Source organism: Prionailurus viverrinus, chromosome B1 (genome assembly GCF_022837055.1).
Source record: "Prionailurus viverrinus isolate Anna chromosome B1, UM_Priviv_1.0, whole genome shotgun sequence".
Lineage (NCBI taxonomy): Eukaryota > Metazoa > Chordata > Mammalia > Carnivora > Felidae > Prionailurus > Prionailurus viverrinus.
In genome coordinates, this window is record NC_062564.1 from 59,033,540 (window position 1) to 59,052,693 (window position 19,154).

The following is a 19,154-nucleotide window of genomic DNA, read 5'->3' on the forward strand; positions in this document are numbered from 1 at the left end:
CATAAACCTTATTCTTGATACAAATTCCCCTCCAGAAAGTTTGATCATTTTATATTCCTACCATTAGTGTATAAAGGTACCCATTCCATTAGACCCTGAGCTATAATAATTGTTTTAAAGTCTTTGTTCTTCTGTAGGTCTGTATCGTTCAGATTATATAGATGAAGAAAGTGTTAATGTTGCTCAAAATGATGGTGTTAGTGTTTAATAGTTACTCTTAAAGTTTATGTGCTAATTTTGAAAGTAATTTCTAAAACAGTAAGTGTTCTTTTACAAACATTTTTAACAGCTTTGTTAATTATTCTATACCTTTCAATTACCTATTTACAGTATATAATTCAGTGTTTTTTTAGTATATTCACAGATTTATACAGTCATCACTCACAGTCAATTTTAGGGATATGCTTTTTTTTTAATATGAAATTTTCAATATCTTAGAGATGTGTGGCCTTTTGATTTTTTTTTCCAAAAAGTGGCTTTAGAATCAAATAGTTTATAATGAAGGCATTGACATGTGCTAAGGCGTGAATAAGATGTTTAACGAAAAGTCTCAAATGTTGTCAATGATGGTAAAAATGAAAAAGTGCTATCTTGAAGAATTTTGAAAGTAAAGATTTGATATAAACAACTCTAGAAAAAACTCTTTGTATCTTTCCATGTAGCTAAAAGACCAGCTTCAGGACAAAGCTTGGCTTCTGTTGTGTCTGCTCAGAAAATTACAAAGCCTGCCGCTAAATATGGAGTACCTTTAACATATAAGAAATTTGGAGATAAAAAATTACATGAAAAGAAACCACTTCAAAAACATAAACAGGTATGATCATATTACAAACTATGTTAGTAACAAATTAAATTTGATCTTTTTTTTTTATTGCAGCTCAATTCAGTTATCTTGATACTTATAGGATTGTTTTCGTTAAGTTACTAAAGAACATTGCTATTCCCTGCTTCATCAGTCTTCTAAAACCGGGAAGACTTACCAAAATCACAAGGAAACATGAAGTAGATATATTAAGTAGTTGGTGCAATAAAGAGAAAGTGATGTTATCTGTGAAATCACTTTTGAACAACCTGAGTAGAGGGTTTGTTTTTGTGCCTAAAACAAGTAAATGTAATACACTTGTTGAAAATGTGGGAAAAATTTGTATTTGAGAATTCACAATCAGATAAATAAATCAAAATCATAGAGCTGGAAGGAATGTTACTGTATAGTCTGCTTTGTAGTATTTAATTATATATATATATATTTTTTTTTTCTGGGGGAGAGAGCAAGAGAGAGCACATGTGTGTCCTCCCACGCACGTGCTGCCCCCTCCCCCCCCCTTCCCGCCACATGCATGGGAGAGAGGCAGAGGGAAAGGGAAAGAGAATCTTAAGCAGGCTCGATCTCATGACTGTAAGATCATGACCTGAACCAAAATCAAGAGTTGGCACTTAACCAACTGAGCCACCAGGCACCCCTACTTGGTAATATTTCATCTGAAAAAATTAAGGCCTATAGCATTTAGGTGACATGCCTAAGAACACAGTGTTAGTTGCAGGAATTTGTCATTTTTCTTCATGTCAATAGCTGCATGCTTTGGCATATGAAACCTGTTTTGTTTTGGACTACATATGCACCTGTATGCATACATACGTATATATGTGTTTAGGCACATTGAACACATTGCTGTAAGATAAACTTCATGGTAGGAATCATCAGTCACTTTGGTTAAAATCTGTCATAAGGTAGTTCAAATGATTATTGTAAGTTAGTCTTCAAATAACTTGTGTAAGTCAGCATCCAGTCAGGAGAAAAAACACATAATTTTATCAAGGGAAGTTTAATATAAATAATCAGTAACTATTTTTAGGGAATGAACTTTAAGGGATAAAGAACTCTAAAGAATATAGGAATAGCAGATCATAGGAAGCAGCCACTCTTCCTAGGGCTGAGACAGAGTACCCAAAGAAGGAATAGACTTTGGAAGATCTCTCCAGTCCCATCCTTAAGGCTGAGATTCAAATTTTATTGGTTGTGGTATGGCTGTAAACCACTGGATGGTGGAGTTCACTGATGTGCCATAGGCCGAGGCTGGCAAACATGAAACTGTCCACTGTAGAGCTGATGAAGCTCCTGGGAACCTGCCTAGAGTGCCAGTGAAATGCACTGGGGAGCTGCTTGAAGGATCGTTGAATCTTCTGGGAAGCCTTTTGGAGTGCGGGTGGGAGTTGCTAGAGGTTGCTGAACTCTTTGGGTAGTAGGCTGGGGTGCCAGTTGGGTCACCAGCAGAATTTGGTGGGAAGCTGGCCTTGGGGTTGCTGCTAAAGTTCACAGGGAAGCTGGCAGGGGCACCAGCAGAACAATCCTGGCAGCTGCCCACAGGGTAAATGTCACTGTGTCCCACATGCAGCAGGAACAAGAAGAAAGGAAGCATGCTAATCAGGAATAGAGGCTGTTTTCTTCTGCATTGTCCTTCCAACATTGTCTGCTGACAAAGCTTAACATCATGATAGCAAGCAGAGAAGACGTGTTTATATTGTCCACTTTCTTCTCACAAGGAGGACAATGGAGGGCGAATTTGTGGCTGGGGAGCAATATAAGTGGCATACCAGTTTTTTCTTCTTCCTTCCTTCTTACTTCCCTTCCTCCCTCCCTTCTGCCCTTCAGTATAACATTTATCTAGGCCTAATGGACCATTTCCATCATATCTTTTATTCCTCTTCTATAATCACCAGAAGCCCTGGACTCCAGACTTTTCCCTCTGGTCATAACCTAATCTGACCCCCACCCTCTGCATACCTCTCTAAACTCTTCCAGAAAGCCCTCTTGTTGGCTTATTATCAGCAAATTATCACATTATCAGCAAAATCCCTGTGTTCTACACCCCTTCACCTTTTTTGCTCTAAAACCTGGCTTGTCCCTGCACACACCATTGTACAACTTTCTTACATAGTGACTATTTTCTTTCTAATCCCTTAATACCGCTGGGTCTAGAACTAGGATGAGGGAGGTGTTTTCCTTGCTTCTCACTGCAGGAGTCTCCCCTGCTCCCTAACCACCCCCCAAAGGTTTCTGAGGCTTTTCCTGCCAGACTATACACCTGTTAACCCTCTATGTTAGGTTCATCTGTAGACCCTCATTTTTTGAAAAGTTTAACACTTGACTCCCTGTCACTTTTCCCAACACTGTCTTAATTCTTGGTGATTTCAGTATCCAAAACAATGATCCTTCCAATAGTACACAGTCTTTTATTTGTTCTCTTTCAGTGATTTTGTCCACCACCCTTAGGACTCTCACCTGTAGTCATACCATCACGTTTATCATTGTTGATAATAGCAACTCTTCCATAGTCTCAATTATAAGCATCCCATGACTTACCATTACTTCCTGTCTTTCCAGCTTATTCCTCAAGGACTCTACCTCCACAACTTCTTTGTCCTATTTAGATATATGGGTTTTACTAGTTGTTTTTTTTTTTTTCAGTGTCCCTCTCTTCATTTTTATTTTCCTGTTTTGGCTTAAAATCCATATTCTTTCATTATAATTTACAAAGCCTCACCTCTCTTGCCCTTGTCTTTCACTATTACAAATTACCTAGCAAAAACTAACTGTGAAATCCAACTCTCCATCTCTTTTGTGCCTGAACTTGGGCAGTGGAATGTGGTTGGAGAAAGCATACAACTATTCTGACTGGTCTCACTTTAGACTTATAACTAATAATGTCAAGTGAGCACCTTCTGGCCATCCTATTCTATTTCCTCAGTCTAATTACTCCCCCACTTTCTAGATGGTTGTTTCTTACCTTCTTGTTTTCCACTTCAAGCAAATGACCTTGCTTCCTCTTTTACTGAGAAAATAGAAGCAATTGGAAGAAAATTTTCCCATGCTCTCACTACCACTACTTGCAGTCAGTCATATCTGTTTATATATATCTGCTTTTCATCCTGTTACTTTGAGTGATCTGTCTCTGGTATGATCTGAGTCAAATCTTCCATTTTTTTTTTAAATATATGAAATTTATTGTCAAATTGGTTTCCATACAACACCCAGTGCTCCTCCCAAAAGGTGCCCGCCTCAATACCCATCACCCACCCTCCCCTCCCTCCCACCCCCCATCAAAACCTTCCATTTTTTTAAGGTTTTTATTTATTTTTTTATTTAAAAAAATTTTTTTTTCAACGTTTATTTATTTTTGGGACAGAGAGAGACAGAGCATGAACGGGGGAGGGGCAGAGAGAGAGGGAGACACAGAATTGGAAGCAGGCTCCAGGCTCTGAACTGTCAGCACAGAGCCTGACACGGGGCTCGAACTCACGGACCGCAAGATCGTGACCTGGCTGAAGTTGGACGCTTAACCGACTGCGCCACCCAGGCGCCCCTAAGGTTTTTATTTAAATTCCAGTTAGTTAACATGCATATTAGTTTCAGGTGTAGAATATAGTGATTCAACACTTCCATACAACACCCACTGTTCATCACAGCAAGTATGCTCCTTAATCCCCATTACCTATTTAACTCATCCCTCCACCCACCTCCTCTCTAGTAACCATCAGTTCTCTAAAAGTGAAGAATCTGTTTCTAAAATAAAAGAGAGAGAATCTGTTAGTTTGTCTCTCTTTCCCTTTGCTCATTTGTTTTGTTTCTTAAATTCATCCTTGCCATTTGTATACTATTTTTTATTTTTTCTTTGCCTACTAAAGAACTCATACTCTTTTCTGCATCATATTTTTCCTATTACTGAATCATTTCTGTTAGCAATCAAATATGTTGTGTCTTCCTTCTTTAAAGCAACAACAACAACAACAAAAAACCCAGACCCTTTCCTTATCTCTCATATCTCTTTCCAGCTCCTTCCCTGTATCTCTGCTTCCTTTAACAGCATAACTTTTCCAGAACATTGTTTATGCTGTCTCCACTTCTTCTCATTTTGTCTTGAACCCATCCACTCAGGGCTTTGTCATGCTGTTATAAAACCGCTCTTGCCAAGGACATCGGTGAGCTTTGTATTATTAAGTCTAGGGGTCAGTTCTCTTCTTCCTCGGCCTCAGTTTTTGACTCACTTGATTACCCCCTCCTTCTTTAAATATGTCTTCACTTGAGTTCAAAGTATTGCACTTTTCTGATTCCCCTCCTACCTGATTGACTGCTTTTCTCAGCCTCCTTGATAAGTTCCTCCTCCTGTTTCTGACCTCTCTACATGCTGAAATGCTTAAATACTCAGTCCTTGGGTATCTTTCCTCTTGTGCCATGCTCACTTTCTAATTAACAGCATCTGAAAACTGACACCCAGATTTTTATCTGCAGCCAATACTTCTTTCCTGAACTTGAGACTTACATCTGTCTTATCATCTTTAATTGAATTTCTAATAGGCATCTCAAAATTCACATGTGTAAAACTGAACTGCTGATTGCACATCCTCCACACATCCCTTCTGAATTTAGTAAATGCTAACTTCATTCTTCCATTTATTCTCATCAAAGACTTCTGGAGTTATCGTTGACTACCCTTCCAACATCACGTTCTGTTGACTCTGCCTTCAAAATATATGCAGTGGTCTTGACTATTCCTCATTATTTCTGTCACCAAATTAGTCCTAGCCACCCTCACCTTTCACCTTGGTTATAATGTTTTGGCTGATCTCACACCTTCTAAAATTAACTTCAGTCTGTTCTCACTTGAGCAGCCTAATACTTCTTTTACCATGAAGGTCAGATCATTGCACTTTACTGCTTGAAACTTTGCACTGGCTTTTCATTTTGCTCAATAAAAGCCAGAGTCCTTATAGTGGTCTACAGAGCCCTCTGATGCCCTTATTACCTCTCCAAGCCTTGTTTTCTACTTCCCCATTTGCTACCTACCTACCCCCAACCCCAGCCTGCATTCTGATTAACTTTGTTGCCTTCAAACCTTTCAAGCACTTATCTGAAAATGTGTTTTTACTTCCTATTCTCCTTTCCTAAAGGACTGTCCCTTAAGAAGACTGCGCAGTTTTCTCCTTAACTTCCTTCAGATTTGTATTCAGAACTCAATTCATGAATAGAGCTTTCATCCTTGATCACTCTATGTCATTTAACTATCCCTCAACCCTACCCCCACAGTTTTATCTACTTTATTGTGCTTTATTTTTCTTCACATTATAACTATCTAATGCACTGTGTATTTCTTACTTGTTTATCGCTAGTCTTTTTTATTTCAGTGTAAGCTCCGTGAAAGCAGGAATTTCTTGCTTGTTGTTATGTTCACTGGTTCCTGGCAAATGATTCTTGGCAAGGAGTAGGCACTCAATAAATACTTACTGCATAAGTGAATAGATTAATGGATAGGAACTTAGATTTTGTCAAGTCAGTCAAATGTTAATTCTTTAAAAGAATGAGTGACAACAAAAAATTGTAGTAAAACTATTTACAAAAGCCTTTTTGTTACTGTTTTTAGCAAATTGATAAATAATAAAAAAATAAAACCTAGAGACGAGAACAATGGTCAACTTTCTTGAGAACACTGGAGTGTGTCTTTATTCCATGAGGTGAATACTGGAAAAAAAAAGTTTTAATAACTGTTTTCTTTAGTTATATAAATAGTCTGCTAAGATTATTATCAATAATAGCACTAAGGATACTAACAATTAAGATAATTCCTTTACCTGTCCTACCCAAGAATTCAAATCTAAGCATCATTAGACCCAGGCTTATTGACATAAAACAAACAAAATATATTCATGTAGCAAACATTCAGTGGCAAAGTACTGCCCTACCAAATAAATGTTATATTCACGTTTGTGTATTGAACACTTTCCAGAACCTGCATTCAATCCACCAATGTCAATAATGCTCCAAAATTGCAAGTCTGATCTAAATTGGACTTGGCATTAGTTAATGACTAGTATGTACTTTTTTCTTTCTTTTCGTTATTCATTACATATCCCTTCTTCCTTTTTAAATGTTCTTTTTTGTTTGACTCTCTTTCCTGTGTAGGTACATGTGATATCGATACTGTATTATTATGTGAGCACTTGGAGAATACAAAGTAAAGACTATATTTCTTTTGCCCTCACATGTTACAGTTTAACTAGAGTCGTAGGCCTGAGAAAAGGCAAAAGGAGCAATTTGTATGGTAACTGTTCACATTGTTAGCTTGTAGGTTAAAGAATGTAATATTGGCATTATTTCCTGGAACACTACTATGCTGGCAGTGTGAATTGATGTTTATAGTTCTCGATTGTTCTAAGGGACTTAGGGAACACTAGGATAAATTTTTTTCCAGAGGCTTTTCTTGTTTCTTCCCCAGTTGTCCCTTTTACCCTCTAAAAAACAGGAAACAGGACAGTAACTCCTTTAGTACCTCATATGTATCTTCTTAATGCTGTTTTATTAGACTGTCATCTCTCTGAAGTTAGGGGCTGTGTTTTACATTTTGCACAAAGTGAGTGTTTAATAAGACTTTTAAAAAAATCAGTGAATAAATGAGTAAATGAATTCCAGCTTAGGCTGTGTGCCACTATTGCCGTCTTGCTGAGGGCCACTCTGTTGCAACAGCCACAGTCTCCTATGCCAGCCCTTGAGGCCTCCTGTACCTGGATCTGGGCCCTGCTTCCCAGCTGCACTGTCATGGGCCACTGTCCAGTCAGTTCACTGCTACTCCCCTGAGTCACATGAGACAAATGAGGAGTTTGATGCCCACTGGATAACATACTTCAACAAGCCAGATACTGATGCTTGCGAATTGAGTAAAGGGATGAACATGCTTGTGGGCTGTGACCTGGTTCCAGAACCCAAAATCATTGATGCCGCTTTGCAGGCATTCAGACAGCTAAAGGATTTTGCTAGTGCATATCACATCCTAGAGGTTAGGACAAAGCAGAACCTCATAAGGAAATCTACTTCTGTGTCATCCAGGAACCAGCTTTAAATGAACTGGAAATCTGCATTCCAGAGGAGCTGGGCCTTGACAAAGTGTAAACCCCATGGATGGCTTCTCAAGGATTTATTCATAATGCTGCCTGATTATAGAAAATACTGATAATAACATATTACTTTATTTGAACAAGTTTTCCTCTATTGAGTACCAAACGATGTCATGGTAACTAGAACTTTAATAAAAGGGAAATGAGTTTGTACTGAAAAGGAAAAAAAAAATGAATTCCAAATCAGGAAAGTAATATTCTTTAATATTTTAACAGTACTTAATAGGGTTAAAGGCCAGATAACAAGTCTGCTTTTAGGTACAAATAAGGCCAGTGTTGTTGAGTTTTTATTCTCAGTGCTTAAAGGTGACTACTTCAGTGTGAGGTCATGAAGAGAAAGCTTTAGAGCATTGAAATCAATTTATTTATTTATTTATTTATTTATTTATTTATTTATTTATTTATTTATTTATTTATTAACTTTTATTTATTTTTGAGACCGAGAGAGACAGAGCATGAATGGGGGGAGGGTCAGAGAGAGGGAGACACAGAATCTGAAACAGGCTCCAGGCTCTGAGCTGTCAGCACAGAGCCCGATGCGGGGCTTGAACTCATGGACCACGAGATCATGACTTGAGCCGAAGTCGGACGCTTAACTGACTGAGCCACCCAGGTTCCTCGAAATCAATTTTTTTATATACATGTGTAATTCTTGAGATGGAAACTTCATTTCTGTTACAGTTTTTGGTTCTTCAAAGTAATTTAAGTAGTATAACTTTGATTTGCAGGGTTTTTTTTCCTACAAAGTATGTATTCTAATAAATGTGCTATAGTCTTTTAGAATAGTTTTGAGAGTTAAGGAAAGTAACATTCCCATTATCCAAACACTGCATTTAATTTAAATTAATTTTGTGGTTGGCCCCTCCACATTTGTATTCAAATATACGTTGCCTGTATTTTTCATGTGTATCCGATAGTTTATAGATAACTTGTTATGTTTTAATTTAATATTATATATACTTAATGTAAATGTTTATTATTACTATCAGTGGTTGTATTATAATTCACTGATATGAAGTCAGATTGATTACATTCTTATAAACGTCTCCTTTGTTTTGATTTAATGAGATATAATTGACATAATACTATATTGGTGTCAGGTATCCCATAGACTGATTTGACATTTGTGTACATTGTGAAATGGTTACCATAATAAGTCAGTCTGTCACCTTACTAAGTTCATGCAGTGTTTATTGACTCTATTCCCCCTGTTCACATTACCAACCCATGATTTAATTATTTTATAACTGGAAGTTTGTACTTCTTAATTCTCTTCACCTAGTTTGTCCCCTACCACCCCCCCCCCCCCCCCGGACCTTCCCTTCTGGTAACCATCAGCTTGTTCTCTCTAGCTATGAATATGAGTTTTGTTTTTTGTTTTTTACATTCCACATATAAGTAAAACCATGCAGTATTTGTCTTTCTCTGACTTTTTAACTTAGCATCATACCCTCTAGGTCCATCTGTGTTGTCATATATGGTAAGATTTTATTCCTTTTTTATGGCTGAGTAGTATGCCATTGTATATATACACCACCTCTTCTTTATCCATTTATTTACTCATGGACACTTGGGTCATTTCCATATCTTCACCATTGTAAATAATGCTGCAGTGAACATAGAAGTACATATATTGTTTCCAATTAATGTTTTCATTTCTTTTGGATAGATACCTACTAGTAGAATTACTGGGATCATATGGTAGCTCTAGTTCTGTTTTTTTGAGGCACCTCCATTCTGTTTTCTGTAGTGGCTGCACAAATTTACATTTCTACCAGTAGTGCTCTGAGAGTTGGTTCCCTTTTTTCCACATCCTTGTCAACACTTATTTCTTGTCTTTTCGATACTGTCCTTTCTGACTAGTGTGAAGTGATAGCTCATTGTGGTTTTGATTTGTATTTCCCTGATGATAGTGATGTTAAGCATCTTTTCATGTGCCTATTTGATGAGTTTCTTTAATGTCATGTGTAGTTTTTTTTCTCATTTTCTTTTGTGCATTTACTATAAGCTCTTACATTGTGGTATTGTGAGATTCACATTATATCATCTTGACATGTATGAGAGCTTAGGTTGATAGCAACTTAAATTTGAACACCTTCCAAAACTCTACATTTTTCTTTCCCCTCCACATGTTATATTTTTAAGTCACTCTTATGTTTTTCTTATTTTATGTATCCCTTAACTAATTATTGTAGTTAATTTTACTTTTTTCTTTCAAGCTTTTTAGTATCTTTATAAGTGATTAATCCTATCTTTGCCATTTCTAGTGAGATTTTTACTTTTGATGTCTTCATGTTATTAATTATTGCCGTTTCAGTTGAAAGAAATCCCTTTATTAAAACATGGGGACAGGACCCATGGCCAGAAAGAACTGCTCTGGGGTTATAAGGAGTGACTGGTTATATACTGTGGAGTTGGGGAGGAAAAGCCAAAAGGGAGGTTTCCAAAACGAATTTCATATGCTAAAGAAGACTCTTAAGATATTGGAGGCCTAGCTATTGTCAAGCTAAGGTTGTTTTTCCCTCTAGCAAAACGTTAACATTAAGACTGTAGAGAGTTCCTAGAGGAATGTTTTACTCTCCCTGCCTCAAGTTTTTGCCATTGGGCAGTAAATTTAATTTTATCTACATTTTCTTTTCCATTTTGCCACATCAGCACCAGTACACTTGGGGGTGTTTTGGGGCAGCTGGAGTTGAAATAGGCATCAGCTGGGAGGTCCCATAATACCGTGCACCAGGGGTGCCCTAGTAAGCTGTCTGAAGCCAGAGTGATCTGGGCCTGGAGTGTTCCAGGGTGCTTTGCACACCTATGTCACCTTGACACAAAAGCTGGAGCTATAGTAAGTGCTGACCAAGGGTGTCGTGTTCACGGCCTGGTGGCTGCATTGATGTGGGTTAGAGGTCCAGGGTCCACTCAGGCGGCAGGCCAGCTTACTAAAGTGGAGGGGGAGTAAACTGTGTTGCTCACTAGCCCCTCTGTCTTGGCCCAGAAAGGATACGAGCAGCTCTCCTGCCCTTGGTAGAGTTTTAGGGCTGGCTCTTTTATGTGCTAGTTGCTCTTCTGAAGCCCCAAGCCTCTGGGGGATGGTGTGGAGTAGGGACCCAGGGCATGCTGAGGCAAGTAGGCAAGTGTGGCTTTTTGTCTGTACTCCAGGGCAGACCGATTTGCTCCTAGCTCCTCAGTACTATCCGTCCCCACTGTAGTTCTCAGCATTGGGGTGGGGATTCCCTGTTTTTGTTTTTGTTTTTTTACCATGTCTTTGTCTCTTTTGCTGTTCTGTCTTTTGCTGTGCAGAAGCTGTAAAGTCAGCCCTCAGTTCTTCAGGAGGAATTGCTCCATAATAGGTATACGTTTGGTGCGTTCATGGAGGAGGTGAAAGCTTCATAATGAGAAGTTAATAAGAAAAACCATAAACACTTAATGATATTGTCTATCATTTGCAGTTGTAAAAATTTTAACTAATAATGTATTAAGTTATTACTACCCAACAAATTTTGGGAATATTTTCATAGAAACTTTCTTTGCTCCAGTTCCTGTAATAATGTTATTTTTTTTTTTTTAAGATTCTGTTATTGTGCCACCAGAGGGAGCTCTATGAATATGTTTTAGTGTTTTGGTTCAGATTTTTTTTTTTTTAAATTTTTTTTTTTTTAACGTTTATTTATTTTTGAGACAGAGCATGAATGGGGGAGGGTCAGAGAGAGAGGGAGACACAGAATCTGAAACAGGCTCCAGGCTCTGAGCTGTCAGCACAGAGCCTGACGTGGGGCTCGAACTCACGGACCGCGAGATCATGACCTGAGCCGAAGTCGGACACTTAACCGACTGAGCCACCCAGGCGCCCCTGGTTCATATTTTTAAAAAGAAACACAGAACAAAACATTTGTCTTAATATGGATGTTTTATGTTACCATATTTTTCTCTTCTGTATAGATACAGTTGAAAATACCTGTGTGACAAAGAAACAGCTTGATATATATATTTTTAAGTTTACTTATTTATTTTGAATGAGAGCAGGGGAGGGGCAGAGAGAGAGGGAGAGAGAGAATCCTAAGCAGCCTCTGCTAGCACAGAACCTGAATCAGGGTTCAAATTCACAAACTGTGAGATCATGACCTGAGCTGAAACCCAGAGTCAGAAACTTAACCAACTGAGCCACCTAGGACCCCAGCTTGATATTTTTATTTCACAAATATTTGAGTATCTTGTATATGTCGTAATGGAGCATTAAAAGATGAATATAATCGGTGTCTTCATTTAACTTACCTAAGAGTATGTAGGTGTGTTAATTAAACATTCTCTTCTTACTGCTCACTATTGGGTAATCTGTTTAAAAGCTGTTTGTTTATAGTGAGATCTGTGTTACTTGTGTTAATACATTTAATGTTTTGTTGTTGTTGTTGTTTTCTTTTTTAATTTTGAGAGAGAGAGAGAGAAAGAGAGAGAGAGAGAGAGAGGAGAGAGACCATGAGCGGGGGAAGGGCAGAGAGAGAGGGAGAGAGTGAATCCCAAGCGGATTTCACTCTCAGCAGAGAGCCTGACGCAGGGCTCTATCTCACCACCATAAGATCATGACCTGAACTGAAATCAAGAGTCAGATGCTTACCCGGCTAATCCACCCAGGTGTCCCCTTTGTTAATATTTTTAAATTGTTTGGTGTTGTGGTTCACAGATGTTGAAACCAGTGCTAGACCTGATGATTGAGTTAACCTGTGTAACCTTTCAAAATATATAATGCAGAGCTCTATGTCCAGAAATTATGATTCTGCAACTCTTAGGGTTATGTATATTTTTAAAATAGCTTTACTGAGATTTATTTCACATACTGTACAATCCATACATTTAAAGTTTAGAATTGAATAGTTTTAGTGAGATCAGAGTTGTGCAGCTATCACCACAATCAGTTTTAGAACATTTTCATCATCAAAAAAATTCTTTTCCCATTAGCTTTCGCTGCCCATTCTTCCCCTTAACCCCATTGCCCTAGGCAACCACTAATCTACTTCTGTCTCTGTAGATTTTCTTATTCTGGAAATTTCATGTAAATGAAATCATATAACACATGGTCTTTTGTTACTGGCTTCTTTTACTTAGCATAATGTTTTCAAGGTTGTGGCATTTATCCATGTTGTAGCATGTATCAGTACTGCATTCCTCTTTATTGCCCAATAATATTCCTTCTTATGGAAGGAATGGAAGGAGTATGTATTTTTACAAAAATTCTGTGTAACATTTCCCACTAGTTTAAATTTTATATACAGAACATGCTTTGAAATATTAACTGCGTGTTTATAATACTATGAAGAGCATTATCTCCAATTGTATTTTTTTCTTACAGTCAATAGCAGTGGCCCCAGTGCCCTCCCTTGACTATTTTAAAATTTTGGGTTGCTTTTAGTGATGGAAAAGTCTGTTTTGGAGGTAAAAAATGGGTCCTTTTTTTAGTAACAGATGGAAATAAAACCAACTATACATACTGTGTATCTTTACAGGGTCTGGATGTGAACTGTATTTCTTACTCTTGGTTACTTTCAGAAAAAATTCAAAAGTTACTTTTCTTTAAATATTTCACTATTATTGTCATTTCATTGGCCCTAGTGCCATTTCTGGAGTTAAGTGCTGAGATACATGGTTAACTTAAGTGAAACTTGAAGTAACTAGCCAAAATTGGCAGTTAGGAGTTAGGACCTAATAATATGGTGAGGGGGTGGGATGATTCTGGGAATCTACCACTTGGGTCTTCTCAGGTAGTAAACTCACTGTTTGGTTACTTATGGTGTGAGATTTAGTACCACTTACTGCACTGTTTTGCAGCTTTAAGCTAACTTAGACTGTATCAATAAAATGGATTTGGTTTAGGGGCACCTAGCTGATTCAATGGTATGTAAGCATGTGACTCTTGATCTCAGGGTTGTGAGTTCATACCCCACATTGGGCATAGAGCTTACTTAAAAGAAGAAATTAAAATGGATTTGGTTTATGATGGTCATGAATTAAACTGGCAAAGCACATTATAAAAAGAATCATTCGTATTTTATCAGGTTATCAATATGCTGGGTAGTGTAATATACTAAATAGCATTATTGTGCTCATATTAAATAATGTATCCATTAAAATAAATTAGTTGCATTTCATAAGGAGAAATTCTATATCATGTTGCTTTCTGAAGAAGAAATCAAATATCTTCTGAAATCTTACTATAAATAAAGTTTGTGTCTTCCTGGTTCTTTTTTATTAATTTTACTAGCTTCATATTAATTCACAATCATTTATTTTATTTATTCTGAGTTGCCTTTTAGAATTTTAGTGCTTATCTCTGGATAATTTTATAAAATTTAGAAAACTGAAATAATGATTGGTATATAAAAGTAATTTCATAACATTGGCTTTTGCTAAAAGACAGCTGCTATTGATATGGAATTGTTACCAAAAGCACTTTTTATTTTTTAAAAAAAAATTTTTTTTTTCAACGTTTATTTATTTTTGGGACAGAGAGAGACAGAGCATGAGCGGGGGAGGGGCAGAGAGAGAGGGAGACACAGAATCGGAAACAGGCTCCAGGCTCTGAGCCATCAGCCCAGAGCCCGACACGGGGCTCGAACTCACGGACCGCAAGATCGTGACCTGGCTGAAGTCGGGCGCTCAACCGACTGCGCCACCCAGGCGCCCCCAAAAGCACTTTAAAAAAAAAAAGTTTATTTATTTATTTTTGAGAGTGAGAGCACATGTGTGAGCAGGGGAGGGGGAGGAGCAGGGAAAGAGAGAGAGAGAGAGAGAGAGAGAGAGAGAGAGAGAGAGAGAGAATCTCAAGCAGGCCCCTTGATGTCAGCACAGAGCCTGACATAAGGCTTGATCCCACAAACTGAGATCATGACCTGAGCCAAAATCAAGAGTTGGATACTTAAATGACTGAACCACCCAGGTGCCTCCACCCAAAGATACTTTTCATGATTTAATAAGTTAAATTAATAAAATTTAATATTATTTTGATAATATAAATGATCATTGAAGTAATTTTTTTTGAGGTAATTTTTTAAAATAACATTTTCTTTCCTTTATAATTAAAATCAACAGGGCATCTTTAGGGGAGGTGCCTTGGGTGGCGCAGTCAGTTGAGTGTCTGGCTCTTGCTTTCAGCTCAGGTCATGATGTCGCAGTTTGTGAGATCGATCCCCACATTGGGCTCCGTGCTGACAATGTGGAGCCTGCTTGAGATTCTCTCTCCCCCTCTCTCTCTGCCCCTCCCCTGCTTGCTAGCCTTCTCTCTCAAAAATAAATAAACATTTAAATAAATAAATAAATAAATAAATAAATAAATAAATAAAAATAAAATCAACAGGGCATCTTTATATATAAAGTTAGGTTGTTTATTTGAGATTTTTCTTGTTTCTTGAGGTAGGCCTATATTGCTGTAAACTTCCCTTTTAGAACAGTTTTTGCTTTATCCCAAAGATTTTGGATTGTTGTGTTTTCATTTTCATTTGTTTCCATGTATTTTTAAATTTCTCTTTGAATTCTTGGTTGATCCTTCATTATTTAGTAGCTTATTATTTAGCCTCCATGTGTTTGTGTTCTTTCCAGATTTTTTCTTGTGATTGATTTCTAATTTCATATCATTATGGTTGGAAAGGATGCATGACATGGTTTTAATCTTTTTGAATTTATTAAAACTTGTTTTGTTGCCTAACATTCTGGAGAATGTTCCATGTGCACTTGAAAAGGATGTGTATTCTGAAGTTTTTGGTTGGAATGTTTTATGTGTATCTGTTAGGTCCATCTGGTCTAATGTGATTTTCAAAGCTACTGTTTCCTTGTTGATTTTCTGTCTGGATGATCTATCTATCCATTGATGTAAATGAGTGTTGAAGTTCCCTACTGTTGTATTACTATAGGGATAATATATTTTGAAACAGAGTCATGGCAGTATTGACTACCTTTTTCTTATTTTGAATTTCCTTAAATTTGAATTTTTTCAAATGAGTACCTCAAAATCCTTATCTAATTTGTAGTTTTACTTTTTGTCCAGGCCCATCAAATTCCAGTGAAGAAAGTGAATCCTGGAGAAGAAAGGAGGAAAATGTTTGAGGTATAAAGACATCTGTCTGCTTATTTTAAAGCTTTGCAAAAACAATTATAAGAAAAGAAACAAAATCTTATAAAACCTCCAAACCTTTCCTCCTTATTTCTTTCAAACAGAAACCTTTAACTTTAATTCTTTCTTTTTTTTTTTTTTTTCCCCTAATCTCTCTGGGCATACCTCTACTATTGGTGCACTAACTTTCCTTATGAAACCAGAAAAAAGTAGCAATTATTTTTGATGAAACTGTTCTTTTTTTATTTAAGGAAGCAGCAAGAAAGAGAAGGTTGGAATTTATTGAAAAAGAAAAGAAACAAAAGGATCAGGTAGTTTTTTTGCTTTTATTTTTCTTCCCTTGCCAAGTTGTAGATGATAATAGTTTTAAGAGCTCTAAGAAGTTTGTCTTTAAAATTGTTACAGATTAGTTTAATGAAGGCTGAACAGATGAAAAGACAGGAAAAGGAAAGGGTAAGAATAATCCATTTTTCTTGGTACGTTCCACCTCCTCCTCACACACGTACTTTTTTTTCCAAAGGAATACACTGATTTCCATTGTATTAGTAAATGTATTTCATGTACTTTATATTAAATACTTGAAATTGTGTTTTGTTTGTTTCTTTTCCCCAAAAGTTGGAGAGAATAAATAGGGCCAGGGAGCAAGGATGGAGAAACGTGCTAAGTGCTGGTGGAAGTGGTGAAGTAAAGGTAGGCATTTGATATCAGTATGGTTACACTATTGCAGTGTTTTCTCCAGTTTCACCATGCTCTTTGAAATGTATATAATGGGCTTTTTTGGTGGGGAAAGGATTAACTTCATACCTAAAATTCTTCATCTATTATGAATTCTTAGTTTTCCTGCATGTACTTCATATATAACTTGTATTGATAACTAATATCTGACACAGTTAAAATTGCTTAAAAAGTTTGGTGTGGAGGCTATGCTATACCTTTTTTTCCAGAAGAATCTTTTTTAAATCAAATAAAGTTTGTCACACCTCTGCCTTAAATCCTTCTGTTGCTTCATCTAGCCTTAAGGATTAAGTTTTCATAAGATCCTTGTTACTCTGGCCCCTGCCAGTCTTTCCAAGCTCATCTCCATCCCTTCCCTATCACACACTGTGTGCTCAAGTGAGGCTGAACTAAAGACCTTATTTTGTAGTTTTCTTATTCTGTGTAGTCTGCCTGATTTCTGTCTTTGTACTGTGTTTCTTTTTACTTGATAGCATGCCTCCCTGCCTCCTCACTCTTAGTCCAACATCCAACCATTTACCTAGGTAACAAATTACCTAGCTAGCTAGTTACCTAGGTATGTTAATTCAAACATTTCTTTTGGGTAGATCCATACTATATAACAAATGGCAAGTTACTTTTCTGAGACTTCTTCATTTAAAAATAAAGAAAAAATTCAAGAATAATGCCTGGAGTGTGATTAGCAAGGATTCATAGGTTAACTTCTTGTTTCTTTCTTTGTTGTGCTTATCTGAATCCTATTATTTCCTCTTTTGCTCTTGTAGCATTCTTTACATATCTATGATAGGCCAAATTCTAAGATGGCCCTCCAAATTTCTGATTCCTAGTGTAGATACCTTGTATTCCCTCCTCTTACGTGTGGGTGGAACCTGTGAATATTGTGGTGTTATAGCTCCATTGATTAGGTTATGTTACATGGTAAACGGTAATAGGATAGTCACTTCTGTGATTACCATTGACATTTGATGAGATTCCTTCATAGAAGACTAGAGAGGAGAAGAAAGTCTGAGAGGCATGCTTCTGCTGGCCTGGAAAAAAAAAGCATTCACATGGCAGGGAAGTATAGGTGGCCTTTAGGAGTTGATAGTGGCCTCTGGCTAACAGCTAGCAAGAAAGTGGTGACCTTAGCTATTACAGCCACAAGGAAGCGAATTCTGCCAGGAACTAGTGAACTTGGAAGGGGATCCTGAGCTTCAGATGAGAATTGTCCTGGCTGACACCTTGATTGCTTCCTTGTGAGATCCTGAGCAGGGGACCCAGCTAACTAAGTCCAGACTTGTGAGCCAGGGAAACAGTGAGATAATAAATGGGTATTGTCTGAAACTACTAAGTTTGTAGTGATTTGTTACACAGCAATGAAAAATGGATAAACTTTTTTTCCTCAGTATTATAATTTTAACATATGTTACCCAACTTTTAGTTAACGATGTTATTTAGGTGCCCAACAGAGTTATCAAATTGACTTGATTACCATTTTTACTTCTTTTCTCCAAAAGTTATGATTTGAATAAAAGTTTTATGTAGATATGTGTGTTCTGTCCTGGTTTTCTTGATTTTTCATATTACGTATTAATAATTCAATAAGTTTTTCTAATTCTGTATTAATATATTACAGGTTGTAGTAATATAATTTTATCTTTAAAATTATACTTTACCATTTTTGTACTGCACTATCTACTCTGAAGTAGAATTTCTGAATGATAAGGAATGACTCCGAATTCAGCCCATTCTAAAATGACTAACTCTGTATCTTACCCAGTTGGAAAGCAAAACTTAACAGTTGAAGTGTGGGCCCTCACATTTTGTCATGCATTTTATATCAAGTCCATGACTAGTGTTGAGAATTTGATTATTTTTTCTTTTCCTTTTGAATATATTTTCTGATATGCAATAAAATATCTTTTTTCCTGTGATGTTTAATATTTAATCCTAAAGTCCTATCAATGTTGTTTGATAACTGATTGAGACAGTTTTTCAACAGTATTAGATAGTATGTATTTAATAGGTTTCTGCTTTACTTTATAAATTTCTATGATGCTTTCATTAAGGATTAATAAAATTATTTCCCATGACTTAAATTCTGTTAGTTTCTGTACTTATTTCCCATGGGGTTTGAAATATTTAACTTCTTAGGCTGTTTCATTTCTGTGCAGGTGATAAGGACCTGGAGGCTCAGTATTATGTCAGTCAACTTAAAGAGATCCCTTAAATAAAGATAAAACAGAAACTAAAGGGTATATTTCAAAATTAATACTATTATTATAAACTGCTAAATAATAAGGCATTATTCACAGTATAATCAGTTGTCTTTGATTATTTACTATCTGTAAAATCTGGGACTTACTGCTTCCAGTAATGGATGATATGGATATCATCCATATCT

The 19,154-nt window shown here is 36.8% G+C and overlaps 1 protein-coding gene and 1 pseudogene across 6 annotated transcripts in view; both read left to right on the top strand.

Moving 5' to 3' along the window:
• The window catches only part of NEK1 (NIMA related kinase 1), a 248,558-nt gene that overhangs the window by 60,884 nt on the left and 168,520 nt on the right, over positions 1-19,154 (top strand). For all 6 annotated transcript variants that reach the window (XM_047856749.1, XM_047856753.1, XM_047856750.1 and 3 more), the window contains exons 12-16: positions 663-814; positions 15,971-16,030; positions 16,288-16,347; positions 16,442-16,489; positions 16,652-16,726. In XM_047856749.1, the coding sequence (XP_047712705.1) occupies positions 663-814; positions 15,971-16,030; positions 16,288-16,347; positions 16,442-16,489; positions 16,652-16,726 (395 nt within the window). The remainder of the gene's footprint in view (positions 1-662; positions 815-15,970; positions 16,031-16,287; positions 16,348-16,441; positions 16,490-16,651; positions 16,727-19,154) is intronic.
• Positions 5,686-7,939, top strand: LOC125163737 (cytochrome c oxidase subunit 5A, mitochondrial-like; annotated as a pseudogene).